Source organism: Mirounga angustirostris, unplaced genomic scaffold (assembly GCF_029215605.1).
Source record: "Mirounga angustirostris isolate CCGP_5_RB_7025 unplaced genomic scaffold, mMirAng1.0.hap1 SCAF_5, whole genome shotgun sequence".
Lineage (NCBI taxonomy): Eukaryota > Metazoa > Chordata > Mammalia > Carnivora > Phocidae > Mirounga > Mirounga angustirostris.
In genome coordinates, this window is record NW_026991713.1 from 141,291,972 (window position 1) to 141,311,421 (window position 19,450).

A 19,450-nucleotide genomic window follows, 5' to 3' on the forward strand; every position below is an offset into this window, starting at 1 on the left:
ACGGCACCGGCAGCCAGCAGGAGGGATGCGGGGCGGGGCCACAAAAGGGCTCCTCCTGTCAGCCCCAGGGTGTGGCCTTCTTGGTGACTCCTCCCTGCCAGGAGCAAGCTAGATTCCCACTCTCCCCAACACACGTCCCCAAGAAGTGAGCCAGGCAGCTCTGTTTTCTGCTGTTTATTTAGACAGCTGACAGCAGCTTCCTGCCCAGAACCCCCCTCCCCACTTGCTGGAGCCCCAGCCTGGGCCGCCCACTAAAGAGAAGCCAGGCGCACCCACCTGGGGAAGTGTCAGGGCATGACAGTTGGAAGGGGCCCCACACGCCCAGATGCCACCTTGGCCAATCCCCTCTGCCCGCCCGCATCACAACCGCTGGTTTTCGGCGTTAAAATTTTTTTTTTTTTTTTTAAGAAATGTCAGAGTTGTGCCCAACACACGTGGATCAGCAAACACAATAGAGGAGGCCAGTCAGTACTTTTTGGAAAGGAGAGAGGAGAGAGAGAGGGCAAGAACGACCACACGACACAGCCTGGGACCATGAGCAGAAGCGTCCGCGGGAACTTGGATGGGGGAGGGCCCTGGGGAGGGAGGGTCAGGCACACCCTCGCACGTGCCACACGCAGTCTGGCATGCACACCCTCCACCCACCGCTGTCACCTGGCTGGTGTGCCCACATTGCACGCACAGCTCCCCCAAAGCCCAGGCGCACCTCCCACCAGCACCCCGGGAGAGCAGGGAGCCCTCCCCACTAGCTCCACGGTGTGGAGGACACAGCCCAGCAGCAAGCAAGGCACATCCTTCGAGTTCTTCAGACGCAGAGAAGTTAGGAGAAAGAGAGAGAGGAAGGGGAGGCCCTAGCGGAGCATGGACCCTCCCGGACCCCAGCCTCCTGTTTGTGCTACTGGGCCAGAGGTCCTGGACAGAGGGAGGGAAGGATGGACAGACAGACGGCCAGGGCCTCTAACAGCTTTTGTCTTGAGCTAGACTTCAGTGTCCTTACAGTTGGTAAATGGTTTTCTATAGAATCAATAATATTTTTTCTTTCTTTAAATATATATTTGTTAAAGTTATACCTTTTTGTTTCTTTGGGGAAATCTGCCTCAGCTCATTCCCAATAAATTAACACTCTCCATAGCTTATATTCTGGGGGGTACAGTGGGGCAGGGGCGCAACCCCAGCCCCAGCCCCTTGTGCTGCGCTGGAGCGGTGGGCGGAAGTCCCCAATGGGCAGCTCTGTGCTGGGCATAGGCCTGTGCTCTGCCACAGATTGGGGAGGGGGCTAAAGCAGCTGCCCACCTCCCACCTCCCGCCCGGGCAGGCCCCACCTGGGCTCACGGCAGGGGGCCGGGGCCGCCCCTCCTGCACCCGCAGCAGGCAGAGCCTGGCATGGGTGGGCGGGCGGCCCAGCAGTTATTGCACGGGGCGCAGCAGACAGGAACGGGCACCCACCGGGCAGCAGCGTTTACCCAGAGCCCTTGGGTCCCCTGGCCAGGCAGTCCTCCAGGCCGGCTGTCCGGCCTGGGCCCAGGGGCAGGAGTTGTGCTTGTGCAGGGGACGGACGACCAGGCCGTCCCCTGCTCCTGGCCCCCGTCGGCTGGCCGCCCTGCCCGCTCGCGCTGCGCCCAGAGGTGCCCACCCTGAGGTAAAGGTCAGTGTGCGGGCCGGGGCCCCGGCGGCGCGGGCGGGCCCGACGTGCGCGGCCGCGTCACTCCAGCATGGCGTCCAGCTGGTCCGCCAGGTCGTCGAACATGCTGCCGATGTCGTCCAGTATGCTGCCGGCGCTCTTCTCCTCCGCGGACAAGGGGCTGGGGGCGGGGGCGGCGTGAGCGGGCAGCGCGGTGGCGGCACACCCCGCCGCGACCCCTCCGCCCCCAGCCCCACCCCAGCCCCGGCACGGCTCGACCCCATCCCCGCCGCCCAGGGCCCCGCCCGGCACGACCCGACCCCGCCCCGCTGCCCCGAGTCCCTTCCCGTACGGCTCAACCCCAGCCCTCGCCCCACACTGCTCGACCCCGTCGCTCTGCCCCATTCCACGAGGCCGGACCCCGCCCCCGCTGTCCCGGGCCCCACCCCGCACGACTCGACTCCGTATCCGCGGCCTACCCGCACCGCCCCGCACGACCCGCCCCCACCCCGCTGTCCTGGGTCCCGCCCCGCATGGCTCGACCCCCGCCCCCGCCTCTGCCCCCCCACGTCTCCGACCCCCCTCCCGCTGCCCCGCCCCACAGGGCCCCGCCCCGCACGACTCGTCCCCGCCCCCGCCGACCGGGGCCCTGCCCCCGCTGTCCCCGCCGCCCCGCCCTCGACTCCAGCCTGCGGAGCTGCAGCCTCGGAGCGCGCGCGGGCTAGAGCGGCGCGCTCGAAGCCCGCCCCGCACCTACCGTGCGCCCTGTGCGTCCTCCTGCCGGATCTTTTCTTCTACGGCTTGCAGCGCCGCCGCCAGGCACGCGCTAGTCTCCTCCAGCTTCTGCCTGGCGCTGTCTCCCGGCGAGGCGCCGTCGGGCGCGGCAGGGGGCCCAGCTGCGGCTGCGGCTGCGGCTGCGCGCGGCGGCTTGGCGGGCACGTGCAGCGCGGGCGCGCCGGGGGACGGGGGCTTGGCGGGGCTGGCGCTTAGCGAGGGCGGCGTGCTGGCCGGCTTGGTGAGGGCGGCGGGCGGCTGGCGAGCCGGCGAGGGCGCGGGGGACGGGCTGGCACTGCCCGACTGCAGCCCCGCTGCGGCCTTGGCCGGCTTGGGCGCCGTGGGCGGCGGCGGCGGCTTGGGAGACACGGGCGGCGGCGTGCCGTGGGCGCGCTTCACCTCTGCGGGGAGGAGGAGACTCGCACCGGGGGCGGAGACACCGCGGTCCGCACTGTGGGTCCGGCCGCGGCCCCGGCCCCAGCCCCCCTCTGCCCCTTCGACCCCAGGCTCCCCGCAGCCGCCAGGGGCGCGCTTCCCTATGCATACCTGCCCGCGTCATCGCTTCCAAACCCCTACCCCCGTCCCCCTTCAGGTGTGGCCTGCGGCAATCATTGGCCCTTGGGTTGATTGAATACCACAGGGCCTTTGCACCTCTGATCCTTCTGCTTGGAAGCCCGCTCCCTCCCTCTTGTGCTGAGGTCACTCTCCAGCCTGGTCAGAGTTCTCCATGACCCAGCATCGTGCACCTGTTCTCCCTCCACAGGTGCTGTTATCCACAGGTTTCTGTGCCTCCTTCACTGAGCAAGGGGACAAACGTCCACCCTCCTCCCAGTTCTGGGCTGGCAGAGTTGTCCAGTGGGTGGGTGGGTGGATGAGAGGGTCTGAGAACACTTTCCCACCCCATTCCAGATGGTCTTGCTCAAATCCAAGAAGAGGAAAATCCCTCAGACCATGGAGTGGGAAGGGGCCCTTCCCCAGCTGGCTCCTGCACCTACCTGGGCTGCCAGGACCTGGCAGTGGCACCTTCTTGGAGGCAGGCGTGGGTGAGCCCTGGATCTTGGGCACAGGCTGAGCCAGCACGGGCTTGGGAGAGACTGGCGGCTTGGCTGGCTTCCGGGTATCGGTGTCCGGCGGGGGCAGGGGGGGAAGGTGCAGCAGGTCGGAGGGTGGGGGTTCTGCAGGTGGGGGTGGGGGGGGGCAGTTCTGGGGGCCCAGCCTGCTCAGAGGTGGGTCTGCGGCGCACAGTGCCCGTGCCGTTCTGGTACACGGACAGTGACGGTGGTGGCTCGGGACCTGCTTCCCGCTCCTTGGCCTTGGGCCGGCGCTTGACTGTGTCAGACTCAGTCAGGATGAACTTGACGTTCTCCTGCTGGCTCTGCTTGGCTCGGATGCGCCTTTTGAGCGTGGCACTGGCCTCCACCCTGGCCAGGGGCGGGCCCTCCGCACTTGCCTCACCCTTGGCTGGACCTCGAGACCGCTGCCGGGTGGCACCATCCTCCACAAAGTGGCCATGATCTGCAGGCCCCCCTGACTCCCCAGGCCCCCGGCGGGCAGTGGCCAGAAGTCCCGTGACCGGCCCACTGAGTGTGCGGCGCCGGTTCACCACCTCACCGTCAGGCCCGATGGCTTCCTTGTGCTTCACTGAGGCCAAAACTGTGGCTACCCGGCCTGGCTCCGGGCTGGCAGGGCGAGGCGTGGGGTGGCCCTCTGGGGGCCTGCGGGCCGCTCGGCCCCCGCCCCCGATGGAGGACAGCTCTAGCATGGCTGCGATGCTCTTCACACTGCCGGCGCTGCCTGTGTCCACGCTGCCGGCCAGGTCACTAGCCCGTCGGCGCTGTGCCCGCACCCCCAGCCGGCCCTCCTCGGTCCCAGCCCCCTCCATCTCAGCATCCGGCACCGACTCGTCGGCCAGGTTGGCGCTGGCCATGGCGGAGCTGGAGCGCTTGGGCGGGGGCGGGGGCGGCCCCTTCTTTCGGGGCCGCACGGCAAAGGACTGGCTGCGGTTGACATTCTTGTCGGTGCCGGCAGGCGCTCGCACCGAGTGGCTCCGGCCCACACGCCGCTGGACGGTGGCATAGGGCCCCGCGGCAGCTGGCACCAACAGCTCGTCCCGCTCTGGCTCACTGTCGGACGCTGCATAGCGATTCAGGCTGTGGGCTCGCTTCTTGGGCCGCCCCGGCTCCACGTCGGCCTCCGGAGGCAGGCACAGCGTGGGCACGGGCAGAGGCGCGGCCGCAGGTGCGGGCCCGGGGGCAGCTGGCCCTGCATCGCTCTCCACGGGCTGGGGTAGCACGTAGGCAAAGCCACGGTGCGTGGGTGACTGAGGCAGCGAACGGGGTGACATGGGTCGCTCTGTTGGTGGCAGCAGCTGTGGGGTGGGCTTCACCTTGGCTGTGGCTGGGGTGGGACCATGAGGCCCCCCCAGGGCCTGAGGGGAGCCTGGCTGGGCTTTAGTGGGCGTCTGAGGGGGCGTGAAGTGGCCGGCACCTGGCGGAAGGACCTGCCGCGGTTTGCCCGGCACCGGGGGCACACTGGCCCGCTTGACACCGTGGCCGTGGCGGCTGGACCGGGTCTCCTTGGGTGGGGTGCCGGGGGCTGGCCCCTCATCCAGCAGGTACTCCTGGCTTCGTGACATCGGGCTGCCAGGCCCGGGGGGCCCCTCACCCAGCAGCTCCTGAGAGCTGCTCATGTGCCGAGCCTGTCCTCCCAGGCTGGGCTCCTGCCGTATGGAGGCCCTCGGCGTCGGGGGCAGGTGGTTGGAGGGCTTCTCGGCAGTGGTGGCGGCGGTGGCCCCCTCTGCTGGGCCAGTCATGGCAGCCTGCAGCTCGCCACTGAGCTCGCTGTCCTGGAAGGTGGTCATCTTAGGAGACAGGCACTCAGCGGGGGCTGGCTCAGGCGGGGTTGGCGACTCAATGGCCATCACTTCGAGTGACTGTGGGGCCTTCCGGCGCAGGGGTCCCCCCTCGTACTTGGCATACTCTGCCTTCTGCAGCTCCGCCAGTTTCCTCACTGCCAGCATCAGCTTCTTCTGGTGTCCTGCGTGGGGCATGGGGCAGGTCAGGCCCGGGAGGGGAGCAGGGACCGGGAGACAGAGGGGGCCGGGGCCAGCGCCTCACCCAGCTTAGTGATGCCGATCTCCTGCAAGTCCTCCCAGGTGATGTCGGTGATGAAGTCGATGTTCTCGTAGCCGTTGTCCACCAGCACCTTGTAGTACTGGGCCAGGCCAATCATGGACAGCCACACCGCCAGGTTCGCCTGGGGAGCAAGAGGACACAGAGGGCAGCCCGAGCTGGCTGGCCACACCCTGCTCGCTGTTCAGAGCTTTTGGGGGTAGGGGCACCGGGCCAGCCTGGCACAGACAGACAGAAGGACAAATGGACAGGCCAGAGGTGTCAGCTTTGGAGACAGCGCAACCTCAATAGGAGCCCAAGGCCAGCTCACATGCCTGTGCAAACACACGCAAACACACACACACAGGGACGACCCTATCCTCAGGACACCGCTTGGGGGAGGGGAGGAATGCGCTTCCTCACCTGCCAAGGCAGCCACGGGGACAGCACCCAGGGGGACATGGCTGGCAACGTCACAGACACAGACACGCGGCACCACCGGCCAGATACGCACATCCACGCAGCCTGCATCCTGGCCATACACGGGCACCCACACCCTCCACGTCATGCTCACGCCCACTTGCACACCACATTGGGCACAGGTCACGTAGCCACAGCACACACGCATGTAACTACCCATGATGTTCTTCACCCAGAACCACCTGTCCACACTCGCGGCTGGATATCACTCACCCACCAACACACAGCACATGTGGTCACCCCCAGGTGCACAGAGCCACATGCGGCCCACGGGACAGGGATGTGCTCATTGGGAGCACCCCTGAGCCGCTGCCTGAGTGGGCTGAGCCGGGCCAGGCGAGCAGGACCCCACGCGTCACCAACCCACAGCCCTGGGCGCCTTGGGTGACGGTGGGGTCTCTCCTGAAGCTCGGCGCGAGGCTCCCAGGCAGTGTAGATGCAACCGGCCTCGGGCCCACCTTACCTAGGCCCAGACCCTGTCGCACTGCACCAGTGACTGTGGGTGACGGCACAGCCCGCGGTCTGCGTGGGTGTCCGCTGTCCACACAGCCAGCACATGCCCTGGAAGTGTGGGTGTGTGCATGCGGTCGGCAACAGGCGCCTTGACTAGATGTGGTGCACGCGTGCGGTCTGTGTACACGAAGCAGACACATCCTCCCCACGCACGGGCCTGGATGCGTGCCAGCCCTTCCCGTCCACATGGAGTCCCCTATGGCGTCTGGGTGCCTACGCGGTGGGCAGTGCTGTGGGGTGCTGGCTGGTGTGCCTGCCGTGGCCGCCCTAGGGTGCAGGGGTCCTGGTACTGCAGAGGGGCCCCCTCGTGGCTTCAGGCCCTTGCCCTGACAGGCCCCAGCCCCTGCCCCGGGAAGGCCGGCCCCAGTGCCCGGGACGGACAAATGGAGGCCGTCCTCTGTACTCTCCCTGGAGCCCCAGAGAGCGGGTGAGGGCTGTAGCCAGGGAGGCAGTCAGTCTGTCTGTCTGACCACCCCGGGCACAGCCCCTGGGGTGCAGGGAGCCTTACGGGTTTGTGCTCAGGCAGCCAGTCGGGGAGGCTCAAGCCGCTGATCTCCGCGGTGATCTTCTTCCGGTGGCCCGGCTTGGTGACCCCAATGGCCGTGAGGTCCTAGGTGGAGGAGAGGCCCGTGAGCGGGAGGCTGGGGGCCCAGCTCGGTCATGGCTGGCGGCCAGCCTCTGGGCAGCTCACCTCCGGGGTCATGCGGCTGATGGTGGGCAGGTCGTAGCCGGCGCTGATGAAATTGGGGGTGTAGAGCTGCAGCTGGAACGTGGCGAGCCACTGGCTCACGGCCTCGGCGCTCTGGAAGACACAAGGCAGCCGCTGCAGGCTCACCGCCTGCTCTCCCACCAGCTGTGCACCCCGGCCACCGAGCCGGCTCCTCCTCTGCTCAGCCGCTCAGTCCGCCGTCCGCTGGTCCCCCTTAGGCCAGGCCCGGGGCAGCCTGGCCCCGGCATTCCTCCTCACGCTGTGCTCCCGGACGCCACCGAGGCGAGCTCCGTCAGCCGTCCGGCCTCCTGCCGCGGTCTCCACCAGAAGGGTCCAGCTGCCGTCCGATCCACAGGCTTCCCTGCCCATCCCCCCGTTCCTGCGCCAGGGACACCCTGCGGCGGCCCCACGTGAGGGGCTTGGGGGGCTCGGCAATGCGGCCGCGCAGAGCAGCCCCTCCACTCCTGCGCGGGTGGGCTCTGTCCAGAGGTGTGCGGGAGGAACAGCCCCCGCTCACACCTTCCCAGCACACAGGGCCCTTCTCACCCTCCCACACACCTGGGCTTGCCTCACACCCAGGCCTCCTCCACACACACACACGCGCACGTGCCCAGCTCGCCGTCACCACCCACACACAGGCGCATCCCCTGCTCACCTCACGCCCACGTCACACTTCCCGGTCGCACCAGCTCACACACACAACCCACACAATAGACAACACTTACACACACAGACTGACAGACGGACAGAAGTACGGGCCTGGCCTATCAAGGGCCCCCCTCCACGCTGTGGCCAGACCCAGCAGGCTGCCCGGGAGCCCCTCCCCGCAGCCAGCCCGGGCCCTGTACCTTGCCCTCCGATGCCGGCTCCAGCTTCCTGGGCAACTGTTCCCCATACACCTGCCCAGCGTGGGCCGCTGGAGGCTGGGCCCGGGCCGCACCTGGGGACGAGAGGGTGTGGTGGGGCAGGGGCTGCTCACTGCGGGGGGGGACCACCTCCTGGCCAGGGGCTGCTCTTACCTGTGGAGCCCTCTGGAGGCTTGACAGAGCTGTCCCCGGGGCTGGACTCGGAGACGGACTTCTGGGAGAGCACTGTTGCCAGGAGCTACAACCCAGACAGGCAGGCTGGCCAGCGCTGCTCTGTGCCCCAGCCCCCCCAGCCCTGCCCCCCAGACCACCTACCTTGACCCCTTCGGAGCCTGCGTGCAGGGTGTGGCCCCCACTACCTCTTGCACCGGCCACGCCGCTCACGCTGCCGCTGCGATCCCCACCTGCCACCACGAGGGAGCTCTGTCAGCCGGTGATGGCCCGGCCCGAGCCCAGGAGACGCCTCATGGAAGTACTGCGGCCCTGACCTCCAGAGCTTCCCCACTCACCTGCAAAAGGCTTCCTCAGCACCCAGATCTCCTCGGGGGGCACGGAGGGCCCTGATGAGCTGCCCGCCTGCGATGGGCTTGGTTCGGCACCTGCTCGAGAACCTGCAGGCCAAGCACAGCCACCCTGAATCTTGGACCAGCCAGGCGTGGGGGCCTGATACGGCGAGGGGGCGCCCCTGGCCTGGCCCCAGAGCCTGGGCAGAGCAGAGACCCCTCGGGTCAGCACTGCAGCCTCGTCTGGCCCCGGCTGTCTCCAGGGAGCTGAGAGAGCCTCAGAAGACCCTTCCCTGCCCTATACATTTCAGAGCAGGAGACCATGGCAAGAGGGCCCAGGCCAGGCCATCCTGCCAGTGGCCCTGTGGCCCTGGGTGGGGTGTGGGGAGCAGGGAGAGACATGAGGTCCCCAAAAGCTTAGATGACCCTGGGTGGGCTGGCCATGCTTTCTCACTGGCCCCCCTCTGTCCCTTCACCTCATCCGTCGATCTCCACGTCCTGTCTAGGAGGTAAGCCATCTCACTGACCCCTGTCTAAAAGCAATCCATGCCCTGTGGCCTCGCCCTGCACCCCCCTTCCTCAGTCTGTGCCAGCCGTGTATGCTGGCCTCCTTTAGGACCCCGGCACCTCACGCGTTCTTCTGTCCTGGTGCCTTTGTGTAGGTCATTCCTGCTGTCTGGATGCTCTGCCCGGGGCCAGCCCCTCCCACTTCCTAGTGCCTTCTCCGACCACCCTGTCTAAAAAGCAGGTCTCTCTGCAACCGATGGATCACTAAGTGGTACCCCGAAACTAATAACAATAAATAAAAAGCAGGTCTCCGTCCATGTTGTCCACGGTACCAGTTGGCACATTTGCTTGCGTATTTACTTCACTGCCCCCTGCTCCCCTCCCTCCCTCGGGGTGAGCTTGAGGCACGAATGGCGTGCATCTGGGTCACCATCTATTCCTGGCGGCTGGTGCATACCGCCTATTAAATAAAGGAGGGAACCGGTGTGGGCACGCTGATGAGACAGCTGGCAGGACCCCACTCAGGACCCCACACCCAGCAGTGGCCTCGCCACCCAACACAAACGCGCTTGCTTCCTTCTGGTCCCCAAACCCAGGCCCAGGTGGGACTTGCCTGCTCGCTTCACAATGGCCTCGCCCAGGGAGGATGGAAAGTAGCCCACCCGGTCGTTGCCTGTCCGGTTGTCATGGATACAGCCCTTCCACCGGCCATCCGGATGCTGCTCGAGGACCTGGCCAGATGAGATGGGGGAGCATGCTCAGGGAGACATCCCTCCAGGTCCAGGTCAAGTGGGTGGCTGACCTGGGCCTCCCGCCCCAACCCCCAGACTCCCCAGTTGCTGCGCGGGGCGGCTGTGGGGTGAGCGCCCGGGGTCCGCCCATCCTTACTCCAGCAGACCCCGGCTGGCCTTACCGTGATGATGTCCCCAGCTTTCACGTTGAGGCTGGTCAGGTCGTAATTGTTGCAATAATCCTTGGTTGCCCGGACCTGCAGGGCCGCTGAAGCCTCTGGGGACACAGGAGGCAGACCCCCCCAGTCCTGTGAGCTGACCTAGCCTAGCCTAGCCGCCCGCCCCCCGCCCCTCCTGGGTCCCGCGCCCCAGCCCCAGCCCCACCTCGCAGCAGTTGCTTGATCTCCTTGCTGGCCTGGGATGTGGTGAACTGGTGCACGATGTCCAGGGCCGTCTGGCTGTAGGTGTTCCTCACGTGGGCATTAATCCCACTCTGTATGTGCCAGAGGGTGCGGCCTGTCAGGAGGCCCCATGCTCCCACCGGGCCCAGCCCCCTCGGCCCCCTGACTCACATCCAGCAGTAGCCGCACCACTTCCGTCTTCCCACAGAGTGCGGCCTCGTGCAGGGCTGTGCCGGCCTTGGTCTGGCGATTAATGTCAATGCCGGCTTGGAGGAGGAGTCTAGAAGGCGGACAGCGGGCCGGAGTAGGAGCCCTTACAGCAGGAGCCTCCCACCCCATCCCCCTGCTGGGCCCCCATTCCCAGGCGCCCCCCACAACGTGGTGTCTGACAGTGACCGAGCGTTTGCGGAAGAGCTAGCCCCCCCCCCGCCCCGCAGACGGTAATAGCTGTCGGGGTCATCCTAGTGTAGCCGCTGCCGGGATACCCGCTTCACAGACGGGAGAACTGAGTCTCAGAGATGCTAAGTGTCTCCACAAGGCCGCCCAGCAAGAGGCGGGGCCCCCACAGAGCCCAGGCCTAGGGCTGGACAAGTCCACTCCCCAGCCCCCATCCCCGCAGCGTAGCCTCTCCGGGCGGGGGCGGCCACTGAGCACATGCCACGGCTGATGATGCAGCCGGAGCAGGAAGCCCGCAGCCGGGTCCCCCTCCTCTCCCCCGCCACAGCCATACCTGATGATGTCAATGTGGCCATTCTTGGCCGCCAGGTGCAAGGGGCTGGTGCCATTGGGGTCGGTGGTATCCCCCGGCCGGGGCTCCAGCAAGGCCGCACACATGTTGCTACTCAGGAGCAACTGGACCACCTTGAGGGAGGGGTCAGAGAAGGGGGGCCGGAAGTGGGGTGGGAGGTCACAGGTGTGTCTCCCCACTGCCCCCCTCCTGGGGGGGCAGCCGGAGCAGATGGAGTCCCACTCAGCTCTCTGGGGAGACTTACCCCAACGCGGCCGAACTCACAGGCCAGGTCCAGGGGCGTCTTCCCCGAGTTGTCCACCATGCACGGGTTGGACTGGTGCTGCAGCAACATCTCGGACTGTGGGGCCACGGGACGCGGTCAGCCCCCAGGGCGGCTGCTGGGCTCGCGCCGCCCCGGCGCCCCGCCCCTGGGGCGCTCCTTACCACATCATAGTGACCATGCTGGGCTGCCAGGTGCAGAGGGATGTGGCCCTCGTCGGATGGGATGTTCACCGCTGAGCCCGCCTTCAGCACCAGCTTCATGGGCTCCTTCCGGCCCTGCCAGGCCGCGTAGTGCAGCGGCCGCATGCCTGGGAGCGGGTGGGGGCGGGGGGGCCGTTGGGAGCTAGCCCTTGACCCCGCACCCAATCCGGGCTTGCAGGATGCTGATCCCAGGAAAACCTGTCTCGACCCAGACCAAGACTCTGGGCTGGGGCCTCCATCATGGGACTGTTTAGGTCTCTAGGGACTCCACCCCGGACCTCGACCCCCGCCCTGGCTCCGAGGTTCCTGGCGGGCCTTGCCTTTGTTGTCCTTGATGTCCACAGCAGCCTGGGCCTCCAGCAGCAGGGTGATCAGTTCCGTGTTGCCATTCAGGGCCGCGTGGTGCAGGGCAGAGAAGCTGAGGCAGGCGACGGGTATGAATGGGCAAGGAGCCAGGCAACCTGGCCTTCCACAGGAGCCCCCCCACCGCACCCCATGCCATCCTGGTGCTCCCTGTCTGAGAACTCACCCATCGGGGTCCTGAAAGTTGACATTGATCTTCTTGGTGGAGCCCAGGAGCTCTAGGGGGGTGGGAGAGAGACAGTGAGGCAGTCCAATCCCGGCAGGCTCGGAGCCAAAGCTGTCTTAAATCTTTCATCAACAAACATGCCTTCATTCATTCAACTCTGTCCCCTGCACTCAGCTCCAGGTACCAGCTTTTGGACCCCGGTTTTCCACCGAACTAAGGTGTTGCAAGTTCACAGAGCCAAGGGCTCCGGGCCCGTCCCCATGCGGGGACGGAAGCCAGAGCTGCGCACCCACACAGGCACACACACATGTGCACATGCACCCCCTCCTCGGGGACGCTGGCAAAGCACCTGCCGATGGCGGGAGGGAGAGAGCCGGCACAATCTGTTTCTCAGAAGGACCCAGATGGGGCCGGGGGTGGCCTGGGAAGGCTGGAACACCCGGAAATTGGGGTATCTCTGGGGGAAGATCTGCATCTTCAGGGTGCAGCCTCCCCCCAGTCCCAGGCCTGGGCCTGCCCATGTGGATGAGTCCTGCCTGGAGAGGCAGGAAGGGGAGGCAGGCAAGTGGGCTGGTGCCCCTGAGTGACCACACAAGAAAGGCCACCACATCTCCGCAGGCCCATTTGGGTCCTGGGATCAGCCCACCCAAAGCCGAGGGGCCCAAGCCCTCTGTTTGGGGCCCCAGTTTCCTCCTGGGCCTCCCCGGTCCTGGCCTCCACCAGCTGACTGCTGGAGGAGGGGAGCCCACCAACGCCCTCCCTGTGGGCTCGGGGCCAGCCGGACTCAGGCCAAGCCCCTGCCTGTCTGGGCCATGGTTACATAACCCATTTGTGGGTCAGTCACTCTGTGAGGGAAGGACTGGCAGGACAGAAGCCCCTTTGTCCAGGCCCAGGACAGGGGTGGGGGCGGGGGTCCCTGACAGCAGGAACCCAAGGGAGTCGAGTCACAGAGGGGCTGCTCCAGAACCCACTTGGCGACCCACAGCATCCAGGGCTGCTCTGGACTCGGCTCTCAGCTGCTGGATGCAGGGTGTGAGGCCCCGATGGCCCACAAAGCTCACGAAGGCAGATGGACCCAAGTCCAAACTCTCACTGGGCTCTTACTAGCCCTATGGCCTTGGCCTTGAGCTCAAAGGGGGCTAAGGGGGCCAGGCTCATAGGCCTTAGGGCGTGTCCACCCTTAAAGCAAGAAGGGTCTGGCACAGAGTCAGTCAATAAGCGGCAGTTACTAATATTAGCTCTGTGGGAATCCCACCCCCACCCTCTGAAGTGAGGGGCTCCTCCTGCATAGAGCGGAGTGGAGGCATTACACGGCCCCACTCTTGCCCCTCTGCTCAACACTTTGCTGGCCCTGACGTCCATCGAAGGTGGCAGCAACACCACCCTTCCCTCCATGGTCCAGGCCAAAACCTCAGAGTCAGCCTCAAGTACCTTATAGCGCCTCCATCAGCAAATCCTATTGGTTCTACGTTCAAGACCATCTCAAAGCACACTCGGAATCCTACCACTTCCCACCACTGCCATGTCCCCACCCTGACCAGGCCAGCATCTCTCGAAGGATCACTGCCATCACTTCCCTACTGGCATCCCCACTTCCACCCTGCCCCTGGGTCTGTCCTCCATACCACTGAGGTCAGGGGGACCCTGTGAGAACATGAGTCAGATCCCACCGCCACCACTCCTCTCCCGAAGACCCTCCAACAGCGCCTGTGTCACTGGGGCTGAGGGCCAGCACTGGACAATGGTCCACAAGACACAGCCCTCCTGCTTCACTTTCTCATCACCCCTGTTCCAGCCACATAAGTCTCCTTGATGATGCTCCTACACACCGGCCACCCCTGCCACAGGGCCTTTGCACATGCTGTGTATATGTGAGGGGTGCAGTTCTTCCCCCGGTTATCTCCATGACTCCCTCCCTCACGTTCTTCAGGACTTTATCCATATGTCACCTGCTCAGAGGAGCACCGCTGGGCTCCCCATCTAGAACAGCAACCCCATTCTGTCCTGTGTCTGTTGTATTTCTCTCTCTAGCTCCTATCACTACTATTTATCTTGGTTGTTGTCCATCTCCATCACTAAAGTACAAGCTCCAAAAGGATGAGGATTTTTTAATCTGTTTTGCTCACTGCTCTATCCTTGGTAGCTGAAACAGAGCCGGGCACCTATGAGGTGCTGGGTAAGCCGGCGACCCCCCCCCCCACTGCTGTCCTGTAGCGTCCCCTCCCCCAACCAGGGCCACGCTCAGGATGTTCTCCCCCCCGGAACACTCTGCCCAGCTCTGATGTTTCCTGTCCCTTCTTGTTAGTTCCAGGGGAGCCAGGTCTCCCCCACCCCCAGCCTGGCCACACCTGCAAGCACTGACATTTTAGAAGGGCTAGAGATCAAGACCCAGGACCTGGCACAGACACCAGTGGGGAGGGGGAGTCTCCACCCAGAAGACTACTCCCTATAGAAGGAGGAGGTCTTGTGAGGCCATCTCCCCCCCCCCACCCCCCGCTGCAGTTGCCCTCAGAGGAGAAAGTAGCTGGAAGGGGTAGAGGAGAGCCTGAGATCTTGCAGCACCCCCCGATTCACAAGGGGGACCGAGGGAGGTCACACACTGGAAGCCCACCTGGTGCCAGGGAGGCAGTCCCTCACAGAGACAGGTACTCTGAATAAAGCTGGAGCAGGCATGGCCAGAGGGGCCTGGGCAGGGAGGGAGAAAGGGGGCATCGGTGCAACAAGTGGGGACCAAGATGAAGGCCCCAGAAACTCCTCCCAGGAGCCCCCTTTCTCTTTTCCCCAAGGGCACTCAGTCCTGCAGCTCCCACGTGGGTCATGGGCATAATAGACTTCATCACCACCCTACCCCATGTCGTGGGCTCTCCCAGCTCCTGTCACTCAGTCCTCTAACTGCTTTCCTGGGACCATCCCTGCTCTTGGGTCAGCCCCAAACTCCAGGTGGCAGAGGCCCTGGGGAAGCCAGCCTTAGTCCCTCTCCCACCCTACCCTTGGGGCCTCCCTCCACCCCCCTACTCAGAGGCTCCTCCAACCACAGAAACCACTGGTCTGCCGGCCCCACAGAGCCACGTCTGTCCCCTGTAGGGATGTGGTCCTGGCCTCTGGTGGCAGCACAGGGCAGGGCACTCCCTCAGCCTCCCCAGGGCAGGCAAGGAGCTCTGGGCCAGACGCTGCAAGGGAAGTATTAGTGGGCCAAGGTGAGAGGACGCAGGCTTACTGGCCTGTAGTCTTCAGTGAGTTTGGGGAAGGGGATGTGGGGCCAGAAGGAAGGGAAGATGTCCCTTGCTCAGCAGAAGGCCCTCCCCACCCTGGCAAGCTCCCTCCAGAGCAGTGTCTCCTTCCTCTCAAGGACAGGGGCCGAGGGTCCCGGTGCCTGAGCATGCATGCCAGGGGAGGCTCCCTTCGAGGCAGGATGGCACGGCTGACAGACCCCAGGGCAACACTCAGGGCTTGGGGTGGAGGGAAGGTGCCAGCAGGGGGTGGAGGTCATGGAAACAAGGGTTATGGGAAGACCTCTGGAGTCGGGGGGGGGGGGGCTGGGGCCTGAGAGAGCACCACTGGATGCCCCCCACCCCATGGCCCAAACTCCAGCTGTACTTTGCTGAATCAAAATACATCTTACTCCAAAGCAGGCCAGCGTTGCCATGACAACCAAGCTAATTCATGGAGGGATTTCTCTGTCTGATTTATTATGCCCACCCCTGTGAGTCAGAGAGCTCAGATACGGGGGCCTGGGCAGGTGTCTCTCCCAGAAAGCAGACCAGGAAGGCACAAATGCAAAGTTCCAGGTGGACACCCAGGTAGAGGGGCAAGTCCCCGCACCTCCTCTGGATGGCCGAATCTGATGCCCCACTTCCCTGGAAGCCCATCCTGGGCTGCCTTCGGAAAGAGTCATAGTTAGCACTTCCTGAGCACTTATGAAGTGCCCGGGCTTCCCGCTGTTCTTCCAACAATGCTATGAGCCAGGAACCGCCTATGTCCCCATCTTACAGATGAGGAGACTGAGGCCTGGAGAGCTGGAGTCCTCGGTGCCCAAGGTCACCTGGCCACTAGGTGGAAACCTTTACCTAGCCTTCCACCTCTCAATCTGTCCTCTGCCTGGAAGCCCTCCCTTTCTGAGCCCTGAGGCCCTGAAGCCCGCCCCAACTGGCAGACCATCCCTGGGCCTTGGGTGTGGAAGGCAGAGCCAGCCTGTATATGTGATCCTGCAAGGCTCTCTAACTGCACGGAGCAGACGCGGCTGCAGCGGGAGGAGGTCTTCCTGCCCCCACCACCAGCCCCAAGGCCCGCTCAGTTCTCAGCAGGCTTCCTGGAGAAAGGGGAGGGGCCTCCCTGGGTTACCTCCAGTCTCTGAGGGTGGGGTGGGGAGTGGGGGACCCAGACCCCACGTGCCATCCTGCGGAGCCCTGCCCGCGCCCGCACAGGTGCCCCGACACACTGACATGGCCATACGTGCGCAGCCGCACACGCAGCTGGTCCACACACCCATCCATCCATCTCCAGTGGCCCCCGGGGAGGCTCTGGGCTGAGCTGGGATGAGTGCTGGGATCAGGACTCCAAGCTCCCAACCCTTCCCAGGGGCCCTCACAGCGCAAGCTCAGGATGGCTAGTGGTAGCCCCCTCCCCCCCTCCCCAGCCCCTTTCCCAGCAGGGAAGCCAGAGGGGACCAGGGTCCGTGGCAGGGTCTGCACCTGCCTGGAGCACAGCCTGCCCTGGGCTGGGCGACCTTGGGCTTCTCTCTCCCATGAGTAAATGGCCCCCAGCCGGCCATGCCTGGGCAGCCACACCCCCAGCATGGTCCTGCCCCCCATTTCCTGCAAAGCGTGTTATTAAACATGGGGCGGGGAGGGGGTCTGACAGGAACCGGCAGCCCTGTGGTCGCCCCTCACTGCCCGGGCCCCCTCCCTCTCTCCACGGTGGGGAAGGGGGGGGCGGCATCCGCCTCGCCCTTTGACGGTCCAGCAGAGCCCTCCAGCTGTCAGCCCGTAGCCTGGGAAGGGAGGGGGACGCCCGCGGCCAGGTGCCGGCTCGGGGGCTTGGGGGACGGCCGGGCGCTCGGTGCCGCCCCTCCTCCGGCGCTGGGGGCGGGGGTGCGGACAGAGGGTCTGGGCGCTGCTGGCCCCGCCCCGCCCCCGGGGACCCGACAGCATCCCCCCCCCCCCTCGCCGCCGCGCGCCAGGAGGGGTGGGGGGGCCGGCGCCCGCGGTGGCCCCCGCCCGCCCGCGCCCCCCGCACTCACTGGCCTTCCCGGGCCGCGGCCTCTGCAGCAGCCTCTGCGCGGTCCCCACGTCCTCCGCCTTCACCGCCTGCACCAGCTCTTGCTCCTTCCCCATGGCGCGGCCCGGCCGCAGCGACGCGGCTGCGCTCCGTGCGCTCGGCGCGGCTCAGAGGCGGCGGCGGCGGCCCCGCGGCCCCGGCCGCATCCTCTTGCCTCCCCCGCCGCCTCCTCCGCCACCCGCGCCCCGCGCCGTCCTCGGGCTCGGGCTCGGGTTCGGGCTCGGGCTCGGGCTCGGGTTCGGGCTCGGGCTCGGGCTCCCGGCGCCGAGGGGCGGGGAGCGCGTCACGGGCGGGGGGCGGCCCAGGGCGGGGGCGCGGCACCTGGCGCCGCCTCCCGGACGCCTGGGTCCCCCTCCTGCGGCCGCTGACCTCCGTCCGCCCGCGCCGGCCGCGCTCCCGGCTCCTTGGCTCCGCCCCTACATCGGGCCCCGTGCTCCCGAGACGCCCCCTCCCCACGTGCGGGCCGCGCCGGCCCGGCCGGCCTCTGCGGAGAGTCGGCGGCCCAGGGCGACCGCCAGGGCCTGGGGACGGCAGCCGCCGGGGTGGGGACTGGACACTGAGCCCCGGCACGGCGGCGGCGCGAGGCTGAGCCTGAGAGAGGCTTCCAGAGGCTGCAGGACCCAAGGGGGGAGGGACTCGGAGGCAGTGGGCGGGCGGGGACCTGGGCGCCGAGAGACCCGGGCACCCTGGCGGCACGGGAGCGGGCCTGCCAGAGGCTGTCAGACATTTCTGGCCCGTGGTTCCCGTGGGAGGTGTCGAGGGATTGTGAAGAGGAATCTCCCAATAATGAATTCGGTGTCAGGGAACCCGCACCCCCACCCCCAACTGCTGCTTCTTCGCCTGCAGCCTCCAGCTCTCTCCATAAACAATGCAGGGCAACAGCTCCCTGCCCCCCAGCCTCAACCTGAACCCTACCCCCAGTGCCACCCCCCAGCACCCACTGGGGTGCAGCCCCACAAGCCTACCACCCATAGGGGCGCAACCCCCCATCCCCAGCACCCATGGAGTTACAGTCTTGCCCTGATCCCCCACCAAGTCTGTTAACCCTCCAGCCTCCAGTCGCAGACCCTGGGGGTCCTAGGGCAGGACAGTCCTGCTCCACAGACTCTGACCAGTCCCCACTCCCTCATGCTCCCCTGCCCGCGCCACACGCAGGTACGGGCGTGTACACACACACATACACATGCACAGAGGTCTCACCCCTCTGACCTCCTGGGCCTCGGGCCTTCACCCTTGTCGTGGCTGCAGTATTCTACAGACAGATGGGTTGGGGTCTGAGTCCTGGCTCAGGCTCACTTTCCTCATTTGCAGGGAGGGGCAGATCATCACCTCACCAGGGCAAGGCTGTCAAGAGCTTTTGGAGGGGTCTGCACATATGATGGCCTGACACCTCTCTTTCTACAGCCAGACTATCAAGCAGGTCCAGGAGGAAGGTGGCCAGGTTGGGGCGGGGGGGGAAGCAGCAGGCACTAGGATCCCCTGATCCACGCAGCTAATCAGTCCCCACTATAGGGTCTTCCTTGGAGTTTAGGTAGCAAGCTTAGGTCTCCCAACACATGCTGGGCTCCTAGGGGGTGGTGTGGGGTCCCTAAACACAAAGGTCCTTCCCTCCCATCCTTTATCGTGACCACTTCCTGGGCATCTGCTGGCTCAGGCACCATGCTGGTCACTTCATAGATTTACTGTGCCCATTTTACAGATGAAGAAACTGAGGCTCAGAGAAGCCAAGTGACCGGCCTAAGGTCCTAGAATCTCAAAGTCATGAGTCTGAGCTTTGAACCCACACTCTCCTCAGCATTTGTCCCAGTTCTGCCTCTTACTGGGTTTGTTCTTCTGGTCCCTTTGTCTTTCTGAGCCTTGGTTTCCCTTCTGTAAAATGGGGGTGAGAATGAGAGGTTTCCGTAAGTTGTTCGAGGATTACTTGTGATGGTATCCATAAAGCACCTTCCTGTAGAGCTTAGTAAGTGCTCAGCAAGTGGCTCTGTGGGTATGGTGATATTCTTGGCTCTCTGTACCTGGAGGGGCTATATTTTACTCATCTTCGTATCTGCAGAGCCTAGCAGTGTGCCTGGCACACAAGAAGCATTACAAAGGATACAAACGAAAAGATAGTTATCGTCCTGACCATTATTTTTATGTTTTTGCTGACTAAGGGAAACTACTCTGGCCTGAGCCTAACATTTGCAGGGCCTGGGGCAAGGGTACAAAACAGAGGC

General features: G+C 65.3%; 1 protein-coding gene across 1 annotated transcript; it reads right to left on the bottom strand.

The window, feature by feature from the left end:
* Positions 1-223: 223 nt before the first annotated feature.
* CASKIN1 (CASK interacting protein 1) lies at positions 224-17,610 on the bottom strand. The gene is given in 21 exon segments (XM_045871589.2): positions 224-1,802; positions 2,379-2,796; positions 3,391-3,592; positions 3,594-5,431; positions 5,512-5,650; positions 7,007-7,108; positions 7,190-7,300; positions 8,056-8,147; positions 8,227-8,311; positions 8,389-8,477; positions 8,583-8,684; positions 9,697-9,814; positions 9,997-10,091; positions 10,199-10,307; positions 10,387-10,495; positions 10,946-11,076; positions 11,208-11,303; positions 11,390-11,535; positions 11,749-11,846; positions 11,958-12,009; positions 17,197-17,610. Coding segments are annotated over 21 exon segments (4,326 nt in total). The 5' UTR covers positions 17,291-17,610; the 3' UTR covers positions 224-1,702.
* Between the last annotated feature and the right edge of the window lie 1,840 nt (positions 17,611-19,450).